Source organism: Hypanus sabinus, chromosome 2 (assembly GCF_030144855.1).
Source record: "Hypanus sabinus isolate sHypSab1 chromosome 2, sHypSab1.hap1, whole genome shotgun sequence".
NCBI classification, from domain to species: domain Eukaryota; kingdom Metazoa; phylum Chordata; class Chondrichthyes; order Myliobatiformes; family Dasyatidae; genus Hypanus; species Hypanus sabinus.
In genome coordinates this window covers 128220314-128245891 of record NC_082707.1, presented here as the reverse complement: position 1 = coordinate 128245891, position 25578 = coordinate 128220314, and the positions used below count along the sequence as shown (strand labels likewise).

At 46.0% G+C, this 25578-nt stretch overlaps 1 protein-coding gene across 28 annotated transcripts in view; it reads left to right on the top strand.

Annotated features, from left to right (window-relative positions):
• Nucleotides 1–25199, top strand: part of slc8a3 (solute carrier family 8 member 3) — a 485451-nt gene extending 460252 nt beyond the window's left edge. For 13 of the 28 annotated variants that reach the window (XM_059954653.1, XM_059954693.1, XM_059954669.1 and 10 more), the window contains 2 exons: nucleotides 18150–18422; nucleotides 24625–25199. In XM_059954653.1, the coding sequence (XP_059810636.1) occupies nucleotides 18150–18422; nucleotides 24625–25001 (650 nt within the window). In that variant the 3' untranslated portion in view covers nucleotides 25002–25199. Of the gene's footprint in view, nucleotides 1–16808; nucleotides 16816–18131; nucleotides 18423–24624 lie in introns of all 28 variants that reach the window. The other 15 variants (XM_059954854.1, XM_059954832.1, XM_059954849.1 and 12 more) reach the window with 2 other exon arrangements.
• The last annotated feature ends 379 nt before the right edge of the window (nucleotides 25200–25578 follow it).

Sequence of the window (25578 nt, the reverse complement as noted above, 5' to 3'; positions counted from 1 at the left end):
AACAGAGGGGAGTCACAGTTGACAGGTCTCTGGCACTGAGTCTGCCTCTGAGACTCAGAAGGGAAGGGGGAAGAAGAGGCATGCTGTGGTGATGGGGGATTTGTTAGGGGATCAAGCCCTCAGCATTTTTCGGTGGGAGAGTGATGCACCATCAATAACTCTCGGAGACGGAGTGAACGATAGGCTTTTATTAGCAGCAAAAAGGGAGCACGATATCTCGGAGACTGAGGGAGGAGCAGTGCCTCCAATCGCCTTTATACAGGGGTCTGTGGGAGGAGCCACAGGAGCAGTCAGAAGGGGGCGTGTCCAGACAGGCACATAGTTCACCACATTCACCCCTCCTTTGTTTTAAAAGAGAGTCCCCATGGGGCGAAGTTTCTTAAAAGTATATTTACAGGTTAAGTCTATCAGGTGGTTGAGTCTGTCGCTGCGATCTACGCAGCACCGTGGTGATTGCACCAAAAGTGGTGGTTGTGCTGGCTCCGGCCTGACTTGAGGTGCCAGCCCATTAGGCGTCAGTAATCCCTCATGCGTGTGTGTGGTGCCCGGTATGGGAGTGTCGTGAGGAGTCTCTGTAGGGTTTGGCGTGCATGGTGTCTCGTGGGTATATACATCGGTGGGTACGGGGTTCATAATCACCGTGGAGTGTTCGGGGTAGGGGTCTGGTGCTCCTGCGGGCGCCAGGTCGCGGATGGAGACCGTGTCCTCCCTCCCATCAGGTAAGACCACGTAGGCATACTGGGGGTTCGCATGAAGTAGGTGAACCCTCTCGACCATCGGGGAGTATTTATTGCTCCTCACATGTTTCCGGTGCAGTACTGGCCCTGGGGACGTCTGCCAAGCCGGTAGGGTGGTCCCAGTGGCAGACTTCCTGGGAAAAGAAAAGAGTTATTCATGAGGGGTGGCATTGGTGGACGTACATAACAGGGAGTGGATGGAGTGGAGCGCCTCGGGGAGGACCTCCTGCCAGCGAAAGACCGGCAATCCCTTTGACCTAAGGGCTAAGAGTGTGGCCGTCCACACAGTGGCATTCTCCCTTTCCACCTGTTCATTCCCCCGGGAATTATAGCTTGTGGTCCTACTAGTAGCAATACCCCTAGTCAGCAGGTATTGGCGTTGCTCGTCACTCATAAACAAGGACCCTCTATCACTGTAGATATAGCAGAAATATCCGAACAGAGTGAAGAGCTGGCGCAGGACTTTTATGACGGATGTGGCAGTGGTATCGGGGCAGGGGATGGCAAAGGGGAACTGCGAGTACTCGTTGATTATGTTAAGAAAGTATACATTGTGGTCGGTGGAGGGAAGGGGGCCCTTAAAGTCGACACTCAGTCGCTCAAAGGGGCAGGTGGCCTTGATAAGTTGTGCCTTTTCAGGACAGTAGAAGTGCACTTTGCGCAGACTTGGCAGTCCCTGGTCATCGTCCTGATTTCCTCAAGGGAGTACGGCAGGTTCCAGGCTTTCAGGAAATGGTAAAGTCGGGTGATGCCGGATGGCAAAGATCTGCATGGAGGGCGTATAGCCGGTCGAGCTGTGCGCTGGCACATGTTCCCCAGAATAGGGCATCAGGGGGCTCATTGAGTCTGCCAGGCCGGTACAGGATGTCATAGTTGTAGGTGGAGAGTTCTATCCTCCACCTCAAAATTTTATCATTTTTGATTTTGCCCCGCTGTTGGTTGCTAAACATGAACGCAACTGAACGCTGGACGGTCAGCAAGGTGAACCTTTTGCCGGCGAGATAGTGCCTCCAGTGCCTAATAGCTTCCACTACAGCCTGGGCTTCTTTCTCCACCGCAGTGCTGAATTTCAGAGCCTTGAAGGGTACGAGAGAAGAATGCTACCGGCCTGCCTGCCTGATTGAGGGTAGCAGCCAGCGCGAAGTCGGAGGCATCACTCTCCACTTGGAAGGGAATGGTCTCGTCCACCGCACGCATCGTTGTTTTGGCAATGTCACCCTTAATGCGGCTGAAGGCCGCGCGGGCCTCGGCTGAGAGGGGAAATGTGGTGGACTTGACCAGGGGGCGGGCCTTGTCTGTGCAGTGAGGGACCCATTGGGCGTAATAGGAAAAGAAGCCCAGGCACTGTTTGAGGGCTCTGAGGGTGGTGGGGAGGGAGTTCCAACAGGGGACGCATATGGTCGGGGTCAGGGCCAATGGCACCATTCTCCACGACATACCCAAGGATAGCAAGTCGGGTGGTTCCGAACACACTCTTGTCCCTGTTATAGGTAAGGTTAAGAGCTTTGGCCGCTTGGAAAAATTGTTGGAGGTTAGTGTCATGATCCTGCCGGTCGTGACCGCAGATGATGATGTTATCCAGAATTTCTGACAGTGATTGGTGGGAGGGGCCACTCCATTGTCATGCTTTTCAGGTGGCTCTGGAAGTCGAGCCCCAATACCACAGGGGCACATAGTTGAGGCATGACCAGTAACGTAAAGTCCCGATATTCTGTGCCCTGCACCACCAGTGTCGCTACACAACCCCCCCAGATGTCTGTGGAATGCGACCCAGAAGCCATGGTGACCCTCTGGCTTACCGGCCATGTCACGAGTCCACAGCATTGCACCGTGTCCGGGTGAATAAAACTCTCAGTGCTGCCCTTGTCAAACAATCAGCTAGTCCTGTGCCCCTCCACCAGGATGTGCATCATTGACCTTGCAAGCTGGTGTGGAGCGCTTTGGTCGAGGGTCATGGAGGCCAGAGCTGAATCGCCGTCTTGGTGCCCGGTAAGCACCTTTAGGTCGGAGGCCGGGTGAGGTGGCACCGACAAAGATGGCCGCCCCCATGCCTCACATGCGGCACTGCTCGACCCCGCTCGTGGTTTGGTCTCACAGGCCTTGGCGAAGTGCTCCTTCTTGCCACAGCTGGAGCAGGTAGCTTCTCAGGCTGGGCAGCGTTTTCGGGGGTGCTTTTCGAGTCCGCAGAAATAACACTGTGCGGACTTGGCAGCAGCCGTGGTCGACTTGCTAGCGGGTTGCGGGGACTTCACGGACTCGCGACTGGCAGCAGCCATGGTCGATTCGCCGGCGGGTTGCGGGGTCTGCAGCGTCCATGAGGCTGGCAGGAAATCGCGCACCTGGACAGCATCAACGTTATGCAGAGCAGCCTCCAGCGTGTCGGCCAGCTCGATCACCAAATGTAAGGTAAGAACGGCGTGTTCCAGCAGCCGCTGGCACACGTACACTGACCTGATCCCTGTAACGAAAGCGTCTCTTACTACTAGCTCCACATGCTGTTCCGCCATCAGCCCCCTGCAATCGCAGACCCGCATGAGTGTCTGTAGGGCCCGGACAAACTCAGCACTCGACTCTCCGGCCCGCTGCCGCTGTGTCGCTAAGCGATGTCTTGCGTAGACGGTGTTCACTGGCCGCTGGTATTGTCTTTTGAGGGCATCCATCACTCCCTGGTAGTCTGTTTGCTCTCTGATCGGGGAGTAGACCCTTGGACTGACCCTGGAGAGGAGAGCCCTGTGCATCGTGGGATCGGTCACATGAATCTCCTCCAGGTACGATTCGCAGCACGCTAGCCAGAGTTCGAAGGCGTCGCCAGCTTACTGGGATTGAGAGTCGAGATCCAATCTGTCGGGTCGTAAAATGCTCTCCATGTTTTAAAATTGCTGCTAATAAAATTGATGCACCATCAATAACTTTCAGAGACTGGAAGTGAGTGATAGGCTTTTACTAGCAGCAAAAAGGGAGCACGACACCTCAAAGACTGAGGGAGGAGCAGTGCCCCGATTGCCTTTATCCAGGGGTCTGTGGGAGGAGCCACAGGAGCAGTCAGCAGGGGGCGTGTCCAGACAGGTATACACGTAGTTCACCACAGAGGGTGAATAGCCAGAAGTCATGGTCCATGTAGGTACCAATGATATGGGTAGGACAAGTGACGAGGTTCTGCATAGGGAGTTCATTGAGTTCGGTGCTAAGTTAAAGGGCAGGAGTCCCCAGGATTGTGGTCTCAGGACTACTAACTATGCCATATGCTAGTGAGGCTAGAACTAGAAAGATTATAAATTTTAATACATGGTTAAGGAGTTGGTGTAGGGGGGAGGGCTTCACATTTTTGGATCATTGGCTCTCTTCCAGGGGAGTTGGGAACTGTTCCACCTGAACTGGAGGGCTACTAATATACTAGTGGGAAGGTTTATTAATGCTTCACGGTGGGGTTTAAACTAGAGTTGCAGGGGGATGGGAACCAGAGTGCCAGAACAGTTAGTGGAGAGGTTTGTGGAAGCAGATGTTAGTAAGAGCTCAGACCAAGTTAAGAATCACAAGATTGAGCATGGTGTGTCTAGTGTCCTAAGCTGCCCAATTTTCAATGCAAGAAGTAGCATAGGAAAGGCAAATAATTATGCTGCAGATGAGGCAGCTGGTTTACAAACAGAGACAATGTGTAGTGAGGAAAGGCTGTGATAGGCAAGATTACAGTCAGCAGGATGAGTTGCAACGTAAAAGGTAGACAAATTGAAAAGGGTAAATACAGGACAAAAGATGTTATATCTGAATACGTGCAGTATACTGAATCAGGTAGATGAACTGATTGGCAGGTGCAAAGGGACTTTGTGAAAGACTCCCAGAAGGTTGAGTCAGTGGTAAAGAAGGCATATGCAATGTTCGCAATTATTTCAAGGGGAAATAGAATATACAAACAAGGAGATAAAAATAAAGCTTTATAGTCAGGCCGCTTTTAGAATATCGTCAACAGTTTTGGGTCTCTTATCTCAGAAGGGACATATTATCATTGGAGAGAGTCCAGAGAAGATTTGTGAGGATAATTCTGGGATCAAAGGGGTTAACATATAGTGGTTAGCAGCTTTGGTCCTGTACTCACTGGAATTTAGAGGAATGCATGGGGATCTCATTCAAGCCTACCGAATGTTGAAAGGACTAGTAAAGGTAGATGTGGAGGGGATGTTTCTTCTGATGGGGGTTTCCAGAACTAGAGGGCACAGCTTCAAAATTGAGGGGCAACCTTTTAGAACAGAAGTAAGATGATTTTTTTTTGCCAAAGAGTAGTGAATCTGTGGAGTGCTCATCCACAGACTGGAGTGGAGGCCAAGTCCTTGGGTACTTTCAAAGCAGAAGTTGATAGATTCCTGATTGGTTGGGGCATCAAAGGATATGATGAGAGGGCAGGTGCGTAGGGTTGAATGGGATCCAGGATCAACCATAATGAAATGGCAGAGTGGTGTCAGTGGGCTGAATGGCTTAATTCTGCTCCTATGTCCTATGGTTTTATGATGTTATAGGCATCACTGAATCATGGCTGAAAGATTATAGCTGGGAGCTTAATGTCCAGGGATATAAATTGTATTGTATTGAAAGGACAGGCAGGAAAGCAGAGGGGACAGTGTTGCTCTGTTGGTAAAAAATGAAATCAAATCAGAAAGAGTTGACATAGGGTCAAAAGGTGTTGAATCATTGTGGATGGAGCTAAGGAACTGCAAGGGTAAGAAGACCCTGATGGGAGTTGGTTACAGAACTCCAAACAGTAGTAAAGATATGGCCTACAAATTACAACAGGAGGTAGAAAATGCATGTCAAAAGGGCAATGTTACTGTCACCAGATGCGAATATGGCCCAAGTGTGGAGTGAGAGACACTGAAGCGGATAGATATTTCACAGACTTTAATGTAAACGATGTTAAAGGGAAAAGACAACAAACTCTAGGTCAACCAGGACCATTAGCTAAAACTCCCAAATGGTGAACAAAGCCTAAGAACAACTAAGAATAAAATGAATACCGCTAGTCTTCAGAGTCGGTTGACCTGACTGTCCGATTTCTCATGGCAAGGCGGTGTGGTGAACTATATATACCTGCCTGGACACCCCCCCCCCCCCCCCCCCCGCTGACTGCTCCTGTGGCTCCTCCCACAGACCGTGGCTACTCCCATGGACCCCAGTATAAAGGCGATTGGAGATACAGCCCCGGCCTCAGTCTCCAGGATGTAGTGTGGTGGTCACTTGTGGCTTGTTCTTTCTTCCAGCCAATAAAAGCCTATATCCCCTTTGTTTTAATAGATAGTCCCCATGGGGCGAAGTTTCTTACAAGTATATTTACAGGTTAAGCCTATCAGGCGGTCAAATCTGTCGCTGCGATCTACGTAGCACCGGCTGTGATTGCACAGATGCCGGCGGTGATTGCACCGGAGACGGTGGTTGCGCTGGTTCCGGCCTGACTGGAGGTGTCAACCCACTAGGTGTCAGTGATCCCTCATGCGTGTGCAAGGCGCCCGGTATAGGAATGTCGTGAGGAGTCTGTGTAGGGCTCGGTGTGTGCGGTGTCACCTCAGGTACAGGGTTCATAGTTACCGTGGAGTGTTCGGGGTAGTGGTCTGCTGCTCCTGCGGGTGCCAGGTCGCAGATAGAGACCGTGTCCTCCCGCCCATCAGGTAAGATGACGTAGGCATACTGGGGGTTCGCATGAAGTAGGTGAACCCTCTCGACCAGCAGGGAGTATTTATTACTCCTCACATGTTTCCGGAGCAGCACTGGCCCTGGGGACATCAGCCAAGCTGGTAGGGTGGTCCCAGTGGCAGACTTCCTGGGAAAAGAAAAGAGTCGCTCATGAGGGTTGGCATTGGTGGACGTACATAACAGAGAGCGGACAGAGTGGAATGCCTCGGGGAGGACCTCCTGCCATCGAGAGACCGGCAACCCTTTTGACTTAAGGGCTAAAAGTGTGGCCTTCCACACTGTGGCATTCTCCATGGTGCATCAGGCGGAATGCAGATAATGAAGCATAGCTATGTCCAAGTCTCGACAACTACTATGACAGAATGAATGGAGTTAAGTACTATCACAATTAAGCAATAATTAGCTGATACATGCATATTCACGAGCGCAATTGCCAAATCTGATGCGCTGCAGAATCCGTGGTTGTGACAGGGCCCCCTTCTCTAGGCACAGCCCCTGAGGTGCTACAGACCTGTGTCTGCTGGAAGTCCCGAATGAGGGGCTTATCCTTCAGTGACGCTGCCGAATCCGTGGTTGCGACATTTACAATAGTGATGGGGGATTTCAATATGCAGGTAGATTGGTGCTGGATTACAGCAGGAGCTTCTAGAGTGCCTACAAGATGGCTTTTTAGAGCTGCTTGTGGTTGAGCCCGGTAGAGGATTAACTTCTGGATCGAGTGTTGTGCAATGAACCAGAATTGATTAGAGAGCTTAAGGTAAAAGAACCCTTAGGGGAAAGTGATCATAATATTGAATTCATCCTGAAATTTGAGAAGGAGAAGCTAAAGTCAGATACATCAGTATTATAGTGGAATAAAGGAGATTACGGAGGCTTGAGAGAAGAGTTGGCCAGAATCAATTGAAAAAGAATACTGGCAGGGATGACGGCAGACTAGCAATGGCTGGAACTTCTGGAAGCTATTCGCAGGGCTCACAATATATACATCCCAAAGAGGAAGAAGTATTCTAAGGGAAAGATGACACAACAGTGGTTAACAAGAGAATTCAAAGCCAAGGAGAGGGCATATAATAGAGCAAAGTTTAGGAGGAAGTTAGCAAATTGGGAAGTTTTCAAATTCCAACAGATGGCAACTAAAAAGTCATTAAGAAAGTAAAAGTTGAATACAAAAGTAAGCTAACCAACAATATTAAAGAGGACACCAGAAATTTCTTCAGATACATAAAGTGTGAGGTGGGCGTGGATATCAGACCACTGAAAAATAATGCTGGAGAGGTAGTAATGGGAGACAACAAAATAGTGGATGAACTGAATCAGTATTTTGCATCAGTCTTCACTGTGGAAGACACTAGCAGTATTGTGGAAGTTCCAGGAGTCAGGGGGCATGAAGTGTGTGAAGTTACCATAACTCAAGAGAAGGTTCTTGGGAAAATGAAAGGTCTGAAGGTTGATAAGTCACTTGGTCCAGATGGCATACACCAAAGAGTTCTGAAAGAGGTGGTTGAAGAAATCATGGAGGCATTAGTAATGATCTTCTAAGAATCACTAGATTCTGGAATGGTTCTAGAAGACTGGAAAATTGCAAATGTCACTCCACACTTAAAGAAGGGAGAGAGGCAGAAGAAAGGAAATTATAAGCCAGTTAGTCTGAACTCAGTTGTTGAGAAGACGTTGGAGTCAATTATTAAGGGTGAGACCGCAGGGTACTTCGACGCACATGATAAAATAGGCCATAGTCAGCATGGTTTCCTCAAGGGAAAATCTTGCCTGACAAATTTGTTGAAATTCTTTGAAGAAGTAACAAGCAGGACAGACAAAGGAGAATTGGCAGATAAATGTGTGGCTAAGAAGCTGGTTCAGGGGTCAGGGCTTCAGGTTCTTGGATCATTGGGATCTCTTCTGAGGGAGGTTTCACCTGTACAAAAGTGATGGGCTGTACCTGAACCAGAGGGGGACCAATATTTTCAAGGACAGGTTTTTTAGAGCTGTTGGGGAGGGCTTAAACTAATTTGGCAGAGGGATGGGAACTGGAATGAAGGAACTCAGGATAGGATGGAAGGTAAAGTAGCAAAGATAGCATGCAGTCCAACTGTCAGGAAGGGTATTCAGATTATAGGACATCAGTTGATGTTGTGTACTTGGATTTGCAGAAGGCCTTTGACAAGGTGCCACACATGAGGAGGCTGCTTAACAAGCTACAAGCCCATGATATTACAGGAAAGATTCTAGCATAAATAAAGCAGTGACTGATTAGCTGGAGGCAGAGAGTGGGAATAAAAGGAGCCTTTTCTGACTGGCTGCGATGACTAGTGGTGTTCCACAGGGGTCTGTGCTGGAACTGATTCTTTTTATATTATATGTCAATGATTTGAATGATGGAATTGATGGCTTTATTGAAATATTTGCAGATGAAATGAAGGTAGACGGTGGGGCAGGTAGTTTTGAGGAAGTAGAAAGGCTACTGAAGGACTTGGGCAGATTAGGAGAATGGGCAAAGAAAGGGCAGATGGAAAACAGTGTTGGGAAGTGTATGGCCATGCAGTTTGGTAGAAGAAATGAAAGAGCTGACTGTTTTCTACATGGAGAGAAAATACAAATAATTGAGGTGCCAAAAGGACTTGGGAATTGTGCAGGTTCCCTAAAGGTTAATTTGCAGGTTGATTCTGCGGTGAGGAAGGCAAATGCAATATTAACATTCATTTCAAGAGGACTAGAATATAAAAGCAAGGATGTAATGTTGAAACTTTATAAAGCACTGGTGAGGCCTCACAGAGTATTGTGAGCAGGTTTGTGCCCCTTATCTCAGAAAGTATATGCTGAATCTGGAGAGCATTCAAACAAGATTTACGAAAATTATTCCAGGAATGAATGGCTTATCATATAAAGAACTTTGATGCCTCTGGGCCTGTATTCACTAGAATTCAATAGAATGATAGGTGACCTCATTAAAACCTATCGAATGGTGAAAGGCATTGATAGAATGGATGTGGAGAGGATATTTCCAGTGGTCAGAGAGTCTAAGCACAGAGGACACAGCCTCAGAACAGAGGGTCATCCTTTTAGAACAGAAATGAGGAAGAATTTCTTTAGCCAGAGTGTGGTGAATCTGTGGAAGTCTTTGCCACCGGCAATTGTGAAGCCCAAGTCTTTATCTATATTTAAGACAGAGATTGATAAATTCTTGATCTGTCAGGGCATGAAGGGATATCGGGAGAAAGCAGGCGATTGGAGCTGAGAGGAATATTTTATCAGCCATGATGAAATGATGGTACAGACTCAATGGGCCAAATGGCCTAATTCGGCTCCTATATTTAATGCCATGGGTGACCATGGAGGCCAGGTCATTGGGTGTATTTAAGGCGGAAGTTGATAGGTTCTGGGTTAGTCAAGGCGTGAAAGGTTACAGGGAGAAGGCAGGAGAATGGGGTTGACAGGGAAATGGATCAGCCAGGATGAAATGGCGGAGCAGACTCGGTGGCACTAATTCTGGTCTTGTGTCATGGTCTTATAACTTACTGTAATCCTTCTAGTGAAGGTAATCCATTACCACCACTTAAGTTCAGAATACTAGGATTTGGACATTGCAGTGTTGAAGGGATGATGTTTCCATATGACTCTGATCTGTGACTGTTTAAGGCAGCTGGATGATGTCCCAATAAAGTGACCTGCTTTATTTTCCTTTTCTGCCTTTATGCCTACTAATTGACATTGACACTGCACTCATCCAGGTTTATGCAGACGTATCAGTCACGGACCAGGTTGGAGATGGGAGGTTTTGGGGTGTCAGGAACTGAGTCATTCACTGTAGAGTTATCAGGATCCAACTTGCTGGTGTTTTCCTGATCCAGCTAAGATTCTTATATCTCCTGTTACAAAGGCTCCTGCTCCTGCGCATTCCACGTTATATTTTTATAATATGATTCTACTTGATTTGTTTGTGAGATTTTGCCATCTGTCCACGTGTGTATGAATGGAGATGTAATATAATATCGAGGTACTAGAAAATTGGGTTATACATGTCTGGTAATGAGAAAATGAGGACAATGATATGGATCCTGGCAATCTTAAGATATTGTCTGGATCAACCTTACACTCAGCGAGAAGTTATGTAGAGAACTACCGGCTTCCTCCTTGTGCCTGATGAAATACAGAGGTCCAAGGTCCAACTGACTTCCTGCTCTGCCTGGAACCTACTGAAGATGCACCTTACATCTGGCTCCTCGGACTTATATCTAACTGGGTGAAAGCCACAAACCCCTGCCCCACTCCACACATTCATATGAAAATCCTGTTACAAAATTAACTGATTTGTTTGTTTTACTTTATTTTGATTTCTTTTTCTAAATAAAGGCTTAAGTTCTTTAATTTTTGTCCTGCTAAACTTTATTTGTTTCACTTATTTACATCCGTTTGGACAGCCTTGAAATGCTTTGGTTGGATTCATTTAAAGAACGGTTTAGATGCCTTTGAAGGTAGCAAGCTGTCAAAGACCTTAAGTGCATTTTGGGGATGGGACTTCAAAATCCAGTACCTGAGACTGACTTGGAATAGGGATCTCACTCTATCTCATGGCGATTAGTTTGGCTGGCCCTCCATAACCAGTATGGTACAGTACAAGTGGGTAGTGAGCTCAGGCAATAGATATATCCAGGACAGCCTTGCCAATTATTATCAATTGTAAATAAAGGCTTTATTTGCAGTTAAGGAGTTGTAAAACGTTGAGGATTATACAGGGTGACCTGGTGGGAAAAACTATGTTTGATTTTCTTTTAGGGCAGATGGACTTTTGAATAATTTACCTCTTTGCATCAAAGTATTCATGAATGTCTCCTAATTATGCACAAACTGCAGAAACAGTTGCTCTGTTCTTTTTCAGAGCCAAATAAAGCAGCTGCAGTTCCATTTACTTTCCGTTACAGGAGGCTTTCCGTTCCAGGACATCTCAAATGTCCTCTTTCTTTAAGAGTCGTGGTTTCCCTTCAATGAAGCCCTCACATGCATCTCCTCCATTTCCCGCACTTCGGCCCTCACCCCATCCTCCCGTCACCACAACAGGGACTGTGTTCCCCTTGTCCTCACCTACCACCCCACCAGCCTCCGGATCCAGCATATTATCCTCCACAACTTCCGCCACCTTCAACAGGACCCCACCACCAAGCACATCTTTCCTTCTCTACCCCTCTCTGCTTTCCGCAGGGATCATTCCCATTCGCAACTGCCTGGTCCACATGTCCCTCCCCACAGATCTCCCACCTGGTACTTATCCCTGCAAGCGTAAGTGCCACACCTGTCCCTACACCTCCTCTCTTACCACCATTCAGGGCCCCAAACAGTCCTTCCAGGTGAGGCAACACTTCACTTGTGAGTCTGTTGGAGTTGTCTATTGCATCCGGTGCTCCCAGTGCAGCCTCCCCTACATCAGCGAGACCCGACGCAGATTGGGGGACCGCTTCATTGAGCACACCAAACAGGATCTCCCGGTGGCCACACACTTCAACTCTGCTTCACATTCCCATTCGGATATGTCCATACATGGACTCCTCTACTGCCATGATGAGGCCAAACTCAGGTTGGAGGAGCAACACCTCATATACCGTCTGGGTAGTCTCCAGCCCCTTGGTATGAACATCGAATTCTCCAACTTCCGGTAATTCCCTCCCTCTCCCTTCCCCCATCCCACTTTCAATCTGCCTCCTCTTTTAGCTGCCTATCACCTCTCTCATGATTCTGCCTTCTTCTACTACCCATAGTGCTTTCCCCTTTCATTCCTTCTTCACCTTTCCTGTCCACCTTTCCTTTCACCTGTTTCCCCTCCCCACCCCTTGATTTTTCCTCTGATTGGTTTTTCACCCTCTCCCCACCTGCTTTATAGGGCCCCTGCCCCCTCCCTCTTCAGTCCTGACGAAGGGTCTCAGACCGAAACGTTGACTGCTCGTTTCCACGGATGCTGTCCGACCTGCTGAGTTGATCCAGCTTGTTTGTACGTTCCATTTGTTTGTCTTGTGACTTGCCTAGTGAAATATGCAAACTCTACTCTGTGCTGTAACTAGACCAAATCAAACAAGGGCTCTGAGGGAAAACTCAACACAGGCTGAAGTGGTGAGTGAGGGGATTAGATTGAGACACTCCCACAGACAGTTTTTTCAGAATGTTGTGTGTGTGTTTTGTCATGTTAAACCTTAACCCAAATGGAGAGGTGTCTGTTCTGCTTGAAAACTGCAGACGTGGCACTCACTTGTCAGTGAATAAGCAGGCCGTGATCCCCTGGGAATTCAGAGGGTCCGCTGAAACTAGCCATGGGATAAAATTCCAATGATCCTGGGATGTGACCTCAGTTTAATTTTCCTTCATTATTTTAAACTATTATTCCTGCTTCTGTTTGAAATCATTCTGAGATATAATAGAAAGGGAAGAGGCTTGACAAAGTACTACTGTAGTACATTGACCATTCAAAATTTGCCCTTCCACCTGAATTCAATTCATGTCAATTTGAAGAAAATCTGCTCCGACCAGCTGGGTGAATAGGTGCTTTGTTTTGGACCTGTGTAATTCAATTCCCAGGTTGGAATAAACTATGGAATATCGAAATACAATTGATTCCTGTTAATTGGGACACATCTGAACCAGTAGATTTTGACCTTATTAAGCGGCTGCCCCAATTATCTGAAGTTTCATGGAAATCGTTAAGAAGGTATAAAAAAAAGACAAGCTACTGTTTAACTGAATAACCAATTATTTATTTACTTGAAATACAGAACAGATTAGAACACTACCAATGCTACTACAGTACTATAAAATGTGTATTAGTTCCTCATAGTTAATGACAGAGGAATTCATCAGTGTATAGGGTGTCTAGGAAGGGTTAGTACTTCTGGTCCATTCTGGGGCAGCTCACTGACCTTTGGTCCCCACCAGACACTCAGCTCTCACCCGTGGCTCCAAGTAGCTGTTTGCACGCAACAGCAGCCACACTGTGGTACGCCGCTTCAACAGGCAGAGTAAACCAGGTGAAGGTAGCTGGCAACCCTCATGCTCTGGTGAGATGGAGACATTCCTGTGAAGTCAGCCCCGTCTGACTGGAATACCAAATTTCATCCATCAGGCATAAAAGTTGAACCTTCCTTTCATATGCAGAGTGTTGAGTGCCTATTGAAAGATCTTATAATTATTTAACTGTTTCCAAGTTATTATGCAATCTGGACATTCGAGACTTTATTTATGTTAGCCAAATGCTAGATTCAATGTGGTGAGATAAATGTGAAATGTCAGTTGGTTGGCTATATTATCCTAAGATAACCTCACACCCATTGAGGCAAGAAGACATTTGTGGTGTGAAAACATCAAGGAAGATTATTCCTCACTCCAGTTAATTCACCCCAGTGAATGTGCAACATTTACAGCTTTCAGTTCATTACAATGGGTTTCTGTATCACCGGATTCTACCTCTCACGCCAGAGGCCAATTAACCAACCAGCCCGTTCAACTTCATGTTGTAAGTGAAGTAGGAGCACCTGGAGGAAACATACATCATCACAGGGAGAACGCACAAACTCCAAACAGGTAGCACTGCAGGTAGCTTGAGCTGTAAGGCAGCAGGTCTAGTGAACTCCTCGATCTTTGCTGATAATAGTTTCCTGCTGAGTACCAGAACCCATTGCTCCAAGATCTGCTTTCTTGGACCCCAGGATTAATATCAAGAACTGCAGAGCCGATAAGGATTTCTGCCAACAACAGGTCATTAAGTTAGTAGCACAAGGGGAGGTTATTTAATTAGTAACACAGGAAATTATGAACTCAACAAGGGAGGAGCAGGAGTGGACTTGACCCACCAGCCAGGTTTCAACTGCTCTTCTCTGCAAGTTCATTGTAGCCCTCAGTCAGAATCAGATTATCATTACTGGCGTATGACACGAACTTTGTTGTTTTGCAGCAGCAGCAAAAACATAAAACTCTATAAATTACAAAAGATAAACTTTGCAAAAAAAAAAGAAATAATGAAACAGTGCTCCTGAGTCCTCCTAGCCCTGTGGACAGGTTCCAGATCTGTTCATCTGTGGAACCTGTCCCATCCATTCTTGAGTAATCCGGACTCATCAAAGCATTCTGGTGACTTTACAAATTGTGAGTCCTCACTGGCTAACAATGCGCTTCCCTTATCTCGCACCTGCTTGGCTTCCCTTCACTGTGTGTTTACAGATACAGGAAGTGCTAACTAGTAACTCTGGGGACATGGGAAGCTTCTTAGAAAACAACACTTTCATGTGCAATTCTGTTCCATATAATAGCGACTGAATAAAAGATATCATCCAGAATAATGCAGTAGCCTGCCACGCAAGTCTCTTGCTCAGTGGTAGCCCATTGTCTTGTTCTGAATTAATCATTGATATAGAAGTCTGTGTTTCAGAGAAATACACAAAATGCTGGAGGAACTCCGCAGGTCAGGCAGCATCCATGGAACTGAATAAACAGTCAACATTTCGGGTTGAGATCCTTCTCCGGGACTAGAAAGGAAGGAGGAAGATACCACAACAAGGCGGGGGGGATGGGGGAAGAGGACTAGCTAGAAGGTGATAGGGTAAAGCCAGGCGGGTTAGAAAGCTAGAGGGTTGGAGAGAAAGGAATCTGATACAAGAGGAGAGTGGATCATTAGAGAAAGGGAAGAAGGAGAGGCGCAGGGGCAGGTGAGGAGAAGAGATAAGGGGCCGGTGGGGAATAGAAGAGGGAAGGGGGCTGGAAAAGAATTACTGTACAGAGAAATTGACGTTCATGCAATCAGGTTGGAGCTACCTAGACAGAATATGAGGTGTTACTCCTCCACCCTGAGAGTGGCCTCATTGTGACAAAATTATGACATGTTGGAATGGGAAAGGGGATAGGAATTAAAATTGTTGGCCACTGGAAAGTTCTGCTTTTTGCAGATGGAACAGAGGCGCTCTACAAAGCAGTCGCCCAATTTACGTTGGTCTCACCAATGTAGAGGAGATGGCATCAAGACCACCGGATGCAATAGGTGACCTCAACAGATTCACAGGTGAAGTGTTGCCTCACCTGGAAGAACTGTTTGGGGTCCAGAATGGAGGTAAGGGGGGAAGTGAATGGACAGGTGTAGCATTTCTGTTGGTTGCAGGGATATGTGGCAGGAGGGAGATTAGTGTTTCATGCTATTTTTGAAGCTATTGTAAAAGCCAACCAAGATTATCAATGACCCTTCTTCATATGAACTTCCACTTCCACTTATGACTGTACTTTACAATTAAACACCTTTGCATACAAATGTAATAAAGTTGACAACTGATAATGCAAAGTTCAAAGTAAATTTATCATCAAAGTACATATCTGTCACTTTACACAACTCAGATTCATTTTCATTAATAGAAGCAATGAAGGACTGCACAAACCGTTTGCAAAAGACAACATTGATTTATTGGTGGATGTCATAGCAAGGACTGGGTCTCAAGCACGGTGTCCTCTGTTTGCTGCCTAGGAGGGAGGTGCACTCCACCGGAGTGGTGGTGTGGGGCGGGGGGGTGCAGTGTGGTCTCCAAGCTGGAGTTGGTGCTGCACCCCAGTGTTCGCTAAAGCATTCGACTGCAGACTGCCACAACGTTCATGGACTCAAGGTCTTGGCCTATATATTTTTTGTGTGACTGTATTTTGCTCCAGCACCCAGGGCATGCCCTTTTCTCACTGTGACCATCAGGAGGGAGGTACAGAAGCCTGAAGGCACACACTCAGCGATTCGGGAACTGCTTCTTCCCCTCTGCCACCCGATTCCTAAATGGACATTGAACCCTTGAACACTACCTCACTTTTTAATATATATTATTTCTGTTTTTTGCATGATTTTTAATCTTTTCAATATACATATACTGTAATTGATTTACTTATTTTTTATTATTATTTTTATTTTGTTTTTCTTCTTCTATATTGTGTATTGCTTGGAACTGCTGCGGCTAGATTAACAAATTTCACAACACATGCCAATGATAGTAAACCTGATTCTGATTCTGATATTTTATATGTGTTTGCTACCTTATATGTGCCTTTTGCTGTGTATGATTGTCAGTACTGTGTTTTGTATCTTGTCCCAGGAGTAATGCTGTTTCATTTGGCTATATGCATGGGTGCCCATGTTTGGCTGAATGACAATTAAGCTTGAGAAAGGAAAAAATAATAAGTAAATAAATGAGCAATAAATATCAAGAACATGATGAAGAACTCTTTAAAGTGAGTCCTTAGGTTGTGGAAACAGTTTAGTAATGGGGCAAGTGAAAATGAGTGAAGTTATCTCTTCTGGTTCAAGGGGCATTGTTTGAAGAGGTGGTAAGGATCTTTAGGGGTTTACATTTTCAGCTGATTGACAACATCTCCAACAGTCCAGCAATCCCTCAGGATGAAGGTGAAGCGTCAGCCAGGATTACTTGCTCAAACCTGTGGAGTGAGGCTTGAATCTACACTCTGGATGTGAGGCAGACTCTGCAATTCTGCTGCTTGTTTGACAATTTTCTGTGGGGCTGACTCTTGGATCATTTGACACCTTTCTCCATTGTTTACTCATTTATTGGCAAGCCTATTATTCTCTATGAGACTTTATAAATACTTGGAATATTTGAAGCGGATGCAACAGCAATTTAAATAAAGCAATGACTTTATAACAGATGTTCCAACACCTTAGCAACAGCTTTGGGTCTGTACTGAGAGCTTCAGAAAAATTAAAGCTGACAGGATGGATGGTAAGGTGAAAAGCTTGAAACCCATACATTCCAATGACATTTTTTAAAAGAATTAAGTACTTGCCTGTCTTTATGCCTTTGTCTCTCCATCTCTTCTGAAGGTGGTTATCCATAGGCACTGTCTGACCTCCAGTGCCTCATAGGTGGGAGAAGGTAAGGGACAGCAAGTTGTTGAATTGTAGAGGAAAGTTGCCTTAACTAGGCCTCCGTTCAGTGTGGCCTTTGCAGACAGTAGTCAGAATTTGCTGTCCTTCAGTCAGTGGAATGTGAGGTGGTTATTACAGTTTGTTTGGGGGGAGTAAGGAGGTTGGACGGGTGTGTGGGTCCATGTGTGGAAGTAGCTATAACCATCTCCCCTTTGGTAAGCCTTGCCCCTTGCTGTCCTCCATCTGGGTGTAGATCATGTCATAGAAAGAGCAAGAAAACCACACTTAGCAGGTCAGGCAGAATCTGCACTGGGAAATTGATAATCAATATTGTGGATCGAGACCCTTCATCGGGACTGAAAGAGCAGAGAGGAGAAATTCAGTATAAAATGTGAGTAGGGTAAGGGTGGATCCATGTTAGGGTGGTTGGCAGATGGAGTCAGGAAGTGGAGGCAACAAAGGGCTGCAGATGATGTAATCTGAGAAGGAAAGAATGTGGACCATGGAGCCAAATAAGGGCAGTTGGGTGGGGAGCACATCACTTTCACCCTCCTATTGTTCGCCAGCTCTTGCCCCAGCCAACCCCCTCATTTTATGTCAGCTATCTCCCTTCTGACTTACAGTCCAGATGAAGGATATTAGCCCAAAACATCTGTTGTCCTTGTGTCAGCCATTAGAGCGAAGATGCTAGTCCGGCTTCATTGGTCCACACTACCAAGGGTGTACCCCTCCATTCCCCAGCCATGAGATTGCATAGGAGGTATTCCCATGAGGTCCACTTGCTTGTTTTGTGCCTGATTCCCCGCTGACTTAAATGGCCTTCCACCCCAACCAAGCTCTGATATCTCTGCCAGGTGATGAAGAAGATGAAGATACAGGGGAGGAGAGGCTGCCTTCATGCTTTGACTACGTGATGCACTTCCTGACCGTCTTCTGGAAGGTTCTGTTTGCCTGCGTACCGCCCACTGAATATTGGAATGGATGGGCCTGCTTCGTAACGTCCATTCTCATCATTGGCATCCTGACAGCCATCATTGGAGATCTGGCCTCTCACTTCGGTTGCACCATCGGCCTGAAAGATTCCGTCACTGCTGTGGTATTTGTAGCTCTTGGCACCTCAGTACCTGGTAAGTAAACAGCAGACGTAACTGTGATTGTATTTGATTTATTTGCTGTTCACTTTTCACATTTCCCTTCAGAAAGCACTCCATGATTATTTTAATAGCAAACTTCAGTTGATGTGAAATGTCAGCATTTGTGCAAAAGTATTCGGAACATATATATTTCTAGGGTGCCTAAGGTTTTTGCACGGTACTGTATTTGTCAATGTGGAGCAGAGAGCAAGTTTGTAAATTGGGTGGGAGCCAAGGATGATGGAAATGGAGAGGTGGAGTGTCGCGAGAGGAGTGTGGGACGGGTGGCACAGGACTGCCGGGGCAGAGGGTGGTGTGGGTGCAGACACACCCAGCCCTGAGACTCCAGGCAACGCCATTTGATTCCAAACAATTGGTTTATTGGTCATCACAGAATGTCTCTCAGCTGCTTGTCCCTCCCTCCCCTCTTCCTTCCCCTTATTCCAATCATAATTCCCCTCTCCCTGACCCCTTCCCACTCTCAGTTCACAATAGAAACCCATAGCATAATCAAGGTTATCATCACTCACATGTGTCACGCAATCTGTGTTTTTTGCGGCAGTACAGTGCAATACATACAATTACTACAGTACTATACAAAAGTCTTGGGCTTCTTAGGTATATATACTGTATGTGCCTGAGACTTTAACACAGTACAGTATATCATTCCTCCAAATCACAGGTATGTTTCAACCTGCTTTCAAACTAAATTATTTCCTTCAGTGTTGGTTCTATGGACAACGGAACACTCATTTTGCACTCAGCAAGATCCCACGGGCCATTTTGATCAAACACCTCAATAATGCACCTTATTACTCTCTCCATTCCACATAGCTCATGTCTGTTCCTCAGGCTAAAATCAGAAGGAAGACAGACAGGCTGGAAACACTCAGCAGGCCAGGAAGTATCTGTGAAAAGATAAATAGCTAAGCTTCAGTTGTGAAATCCTTTGTACGGGGAAGGGAGTGGATATGACAGTGTTCTATTATACAGCAGTGGTAGGTCAAGACATTTTAACAGAGGTGTGAACCACCCATGAAGGTCAACCAGTTCTGAACAGAGGAGCTTGAGTTGCCTTCTCCTGCTTTTCCTTACCGTCTGTAATTGTTTCCATCTTGTGAGAGAAGTTTGAGAGATTTAAAAAGGCTGAGAATTTAACACTGCAAAAGTAAAACTCTGCTGATACGTTGCAGAAGTATGATAAATTTTCAGAACGCAGAATCATGCGGCAGTTGGGGACCTTATAAAAGTTATTATTTAGCTGTTCCAATCTGTTTGCAATAGCAAGCAAGAGCTAACCACCATTCATCCTGGATATCATTTTGTGCCATGTTGCATGACGTGGGCGATAGTGGTCTGCCATCTGTCTTTAATCTGAGATGTCCTAATAATCTCTTCAAAAATTTTTCCTGTCACCCCCCCCCCCCCCGTCCCCCGTTGATGTAACTCATGAATGTCGATCACGATCTTTTCTTCCATCACTTTTTCCCAACTCTTTCCTCAGTACGTACCCCAGAAATTCCATCTGCCGCTTCCTGATGGAAGGTATCAGCTCTCTTCTTATTCCGGCACTTTGCAACATTGTCACCATTAACTAAATTATTCACCAAAGTTAAATCTGAATCATCAGTTTTCCAATTTGTCCATTAATAAGAATCCAGAGTAACCTCCCCAGATCCACAGGGAGATTGATGTAATACTGAATTTCAATAATTAGGCAGTAACACTCACTGAAACTGCTGGCACTCCTTATATTCCCTAAATCATCCGTCTAATTGTTTCGACTTTGTGTTAAGTGATGCAGCCCACGTTTCTTTATTTTTTGTTGTCACAGAGTGATAGAGAACTACAGCACAAAAGGCCCTTCGGCCCATCTAGTCCATGCTGAGGTGTTACTGCCTAGTCCCATCGACCCAAACCTGGACCATAGCCCTCCATACCCTCCTATCCATGTACTAATCCAATCTTTTCTTAAATTTTGAAATCGAACCTGCATCCACTACTTACTTTGGCAGTTCGTTCCACACTCACATCACCCTCTGAGTGAAGAAATTCACCCTCAGATTCCCCTTTCACCTCTAACCTATGACCTTTAGTTCTAGTTTCACCCAACCTTAGCAGAAGGTGTCTGCCTTTGTATTCTTAATTAATTCCTAGCAGTGTAGGGAATTTTTAAATAAATTATCATTTTTATAAGTTTTTAAAATTCTTTGAACCTATTGAAACTACATTTAAATAGCTCCAATTATGTCAAAAGTATTTAACTACTGAAAGCCAAATGTAGTTGAGACCTCGGACTCCACCACCTGAACCTCCGCTGTGACTGGAGACACAAACTGATCTCACACAAGGGCTGCAACAGCTGGGTTGATCAGCCTCGTGTCGTGGAGGTGAATGAAATAATTCTGTCTCCAGGGTTTACGAGTGGCAGAGTAGCAGAGCCACACGGTCTCACAGCTCTATTGATTCCGGATTGGACCCTGACCTCTGAGTGGAGCTTGCTTGTTTCTCCTGAACGTACTGGTTTGCTCCAGCATGCCAGAGTTATCAGGCTGGGTGGGTTGATTGACTGCTGAAAATTTCACCAAGTGTGTAAGCGAGTGGTCGAATCTGCAGGATTGGGTTCTTTTTAAAAGCAACACGAGGGAATCTGCAGATGTTGGAAATTAAAGCAACACACACAAAATGCTGGTGGAACACAGCAGGCCAGGCAGCATCTATAGGAGAAGTGCTGTCAACGTTTCGGGCCGACACCTTCGTCAGGACTAACTGAAAGGAAAGATAGTAAGAGATTTGAAAGTAGTGGGGGGAGGGGGAAATGCGAAATAATTGGAGAAGACCAGAGGGGGTGGGATGAAGCTAAGAGCTGGAAAGGTGATTGGCAAAAGGGATACAGAGCTGGAGAAGGGAAAGGATCATGGGACAGGAGGCCTAGGGAGAAAGAAAGGGGGAGGGGAGCACCAGAGGGAGATGGAGAACAGGCAGAGTGATGGGCAGAGAGAGAAAAAAAAACTAAATATATCAGGGATGGGGTAAGAAGGGGAGGAGGGGCATTAATGCAAGTTAGAGAAGTCAATGTTCATGCCATCAGGTTGGAAGCTACCCAGCTGGTATATAAGGTGTCGTTCCTCCAACCTGAGTGTGGCTTCATCTTGACAGTAGAGGAGGCCATGCTTAGACATATCAGAATGGGAATGGGATGTGGAATTAAAATGTGTGGCCACTGGGAGATCCTGCTTTCTCTGGCGGACAGAGCGTAGGTGTTCAGCGAAATGGTCTCCCAGTCTGTGTCGGGTCTCAGCAATATATAAAAGGCCACACCGGGAGCACCGGATGTAGTATACCACACCAGCCGACTCACAGGTGAAGTGTCGCCTCACCTGGAAGGACTGTCTGGGGCCCTGATTGCTGGTGAGGGAGGATGTGTAAGGGCAGGTGTAGCACTTGTTCCGCTTACAAGGATAAATGCCAGGAGGGAGATTGCTGGGAAGAGATGGGGGGGACGAGTGGACAAGGGAGTCGCGTCGGGAGTCATCCCTGCGGAAAACAGAAGGGGGGGAGGGAAGGATGTTCTTGGTAGTGGGATCCCGTTGGAGATGGTGGAAATTACGGAGAATTATACGTTGGACCCGGAGGCTGGTGGGGTTGGTAGGTGAGGACACCCGACACACCTCAATATCTGAAGGATACGGGAGACTTAGGGAAGGTGTGGAGGAGATTTACTAAAATGATCAAAGAACCTGTCTACAGCAAGCTAGAGCTTTTCCATTGGAGCAACAGGGTACTCCAAGAGGTTGAGTGGAGACTTACTAGAGGTGAATAAGATTATGAGAGGAATAGAGTGGGGTGGTGGGTGGATGGGGTGAGGGCAGATGTGCAGGAAATGGGAGAGATGCGTTTGAGAGCAAAAAATGGGATTAACATTGTATTAGTGGTCGTTGGCAAGGACACAGTAAGTTGAAGAGCCAGTTTCTGAACATACGCCGTTATAGCCGTTATTTGGCTGTGATTGTGATGCAGGCCCTTATAACTTGCAGTGCCATTCAGTAATTAGCTACATCTCACTTTCCAGCATTGCATTTTCTTTGCTGTCAAAATCACTTTCTTCATGTGGCTGCGCTGCTGGCTGTTTGAAATAGCCAGAAGTAATAACAGCCTGTAATAACACCCAGATCCGTGCTTTCAACCTTGGATTCATCCTTGTCTATTGTTACTCTTTTCATCACATGGGCACCGTCCTTACCTGCCACTACTGGCTCATCGTCTTTCACATTCTTTAACTTTGTGACGTCATCTGTGGAAATCGCTCATTTCCACACGCCCTTCAATAATACCCCACCTTTCCCTGCCTTTCAACATTTACACTCCCTCTGTGTCCAGCACAGAGTTTCGGACGAGACTTAATTGACGTGCTTGATAGTACTAAAGTAGAATAAGAATAGCACGTGCTTAAAGAGAATGTTTACGAGGAGATTGCCAGGAATCGAGGACCTGAGCTTATAGGGAAAGGTTGAATAGGTTGGGATTTTATTCCCTGAAGCATAGAAGAACGGTGGGAGATTTGATAGAGTTATACAAAATTATGAGGGGTATGGATAGGGTAAATGCAAGCAGGATTTTTCCACTGAGGTTGGGTGAGACTTGAACTAGAGGTCAGGGTTAAGTGCGAAAGGTGAAATGTTTAGAGGGAACATGAGGGGAAACTTCTTCACTCAGAGGGTGGTGAGAGTGTGCCGGTGCAAGTGGTGGATTTGGGTTCAATTTCAACACTGAGGAGAAATTTGGATCGGTATCTACTGTAGATGGGAGGGATGTGGAGGGCTGTAGTCCGAGTGCAGATTGATGGGACTAGACAGAAAAATAGTTTGGCACAGACTAGATGGGCCAAAGGGCCTGTTTCTGTGCTTTAGTTTTCTATGACTCTATAAAGTATTATATTCAGTCCTGGTTGCCTCAATATCTGAAGGATACAGGAGACTTAGGGAAGGTGTGGAGGAGATTTACTAAAATGATCAAAGAACCTGTCTACTAAAAGCTAGAGCTTTTCCATTGGAGCAACAGGGTACTCCAAGAGGTTGAGTGGAGACTTACTAGAGGTGAATAAGATTATGAGAGGAATAGAATGGACAGCCAGCTCCTTTTTCCCAGGCTAGTAGTGCCCCAAACCACAGAACATCTGCTTAAGGTAAGTGGAGAAAAATGTAGGTTTTTTTTGCACAGAGTGGCAGGTGCCTGGGTTATGGGCTGTATGGGAGGGAAGGTTTATATTGATCATGGAGTAGGTTTATATACAACATTGCAGGCTGACGGTCCTGTGCTCTACAATGTTTATGTACTGTATCTGGAGAGTTGGGCTGTATATTGTAAGTTGTCAAATCAAGTGAAAGCAAGTAACAACTTATCAAATAAACCAGAAAGATGTTAAGATGGCAAGTAGTCAACTACACAACATTAATTATCCTAATGTAAACTCTGGAAAAACAGTGTGATGACAGGGAAGCACCTGAAACGCATGGTGTTGATCAGAGTCTTAACAAGTTAGAGACACAGGAAAGTCTGCAGAGGCTGGAAATTCAAAGAAACACACACAAAATGCTGGAGGAACTCAGCAGGCCAGGCAACACCATGGAGAAGAGCAAACAGTCAACGTTTCGGGCCTAGAATATTCTTCAGGACTGTGAAGGAGGAGGGCAGATTTGTGAATAAAAAGGTGGGCTAGCTGGAATAGGGTCAGGAGCCAGCATTCAGCCCTATGGGCTGAATAACTTCTTTCTGTGTGGTTACAATCATGAAACAAGATTGGGCATATTCTGGGTTTTTCACTGAAGAATAGATGAACCTCAGTTGCAGATTTCTGGAGAGCTACAGACAAATTGGTGGAAAAGGCTGATGTAGTACAGAGAATTGTGTTAAAACATCTTTGATGGTAAAACATGGGAAGTCAATTTGACTGAATAGTTCAATTGCAGAAGAGAGTGTTGATAGAGAGGAAACACAGAGTGGGAACTGGGGAGCAGCTTCAGAAGAGGCCCAAGTTTGAGGGATCAGATATAACACCACAAATTCATATATTCAGTGTGAAAATGTAAGTAACTAATTTTCCCCGTCACTATTTTTGGGCTGACTTCAGCCAATGAATGTAAAAGTTTTTTACCTACTCCTGTTTTGATCTGCTGCACCTTGTGTTATCCCACAGATACCTTTGCCAGCAAAGTGGCAGCCTCACAGGACTACTATGCAGATGCCTCCATCGGGAACGTCACTGGAAGCAATGCGGTCAATGTTTTCCTGGGCATTGGATTGGCATGGTCTGTTGCTGCCATCTACTGGGCATCCCAGGGCAAGGAGTTCCAAGTGGAAGCAGGCACCCTGGCCTTTTCTGTCACTCTCTTCACCATCTTTGCTTTTGTCAGCGTGAGCATCCTGCTGTACAGAAGGCGGCCGCACATCGGGGGAGAGCTTGGGGGTCCGCGGGGACCCCGCATCGTCACTGCCGCCTTATTTGGTGGATTGTGGTTACTATACATTCTGTTCTCTTGTTTGGAAGCCTACTGCTATATAAAGGGGTTCTAAAGCAAAGGGGACTTTGTGCTACCCCCAAAGAGACACATCACTTGAATCTCTTCGAACACAATGCAATACTTGCCAACAATATTCCACTCTTAAAAGGAACACTGGAGATGGTCCCATTGAAGAGGGCAGCACATGTCCCACAATTAAATAAAAACATGACATTTTGTAGAGGACAGTCCTGTGTCTTCATCAGTCGCTCCTGAGCTTTCTTGCCTTACTGAAAGGTTTTTATGAAACTAATGCTAGGGGAGGGGTGGGTTGGGTTGGGTAGTGCTTAGGTCCTGTTGGGTTATCTGAATTGAATTGGATGAAGGATTGTTTAATTGGAGTGTCAACTAAGGAAGAAAAGATCAGCAATGGGATCTGCGGTTTGTGAGTATTGCCCTGCTGTGTCTCCATAGCAATTACTGTGTTCAGTCCTTCCTCCTGAAGGTAAATCCACCCAAAACAAATAGTCTCAAAGAACAAACTGGATGGCATTTACATCACGGGCTGGCAGTGGGATCCACTTGCCCATAGCAGAGACCTGATTTAATTTAATTACAAATCCTGTACGCTGTTTTAATGTAGCTTGCTT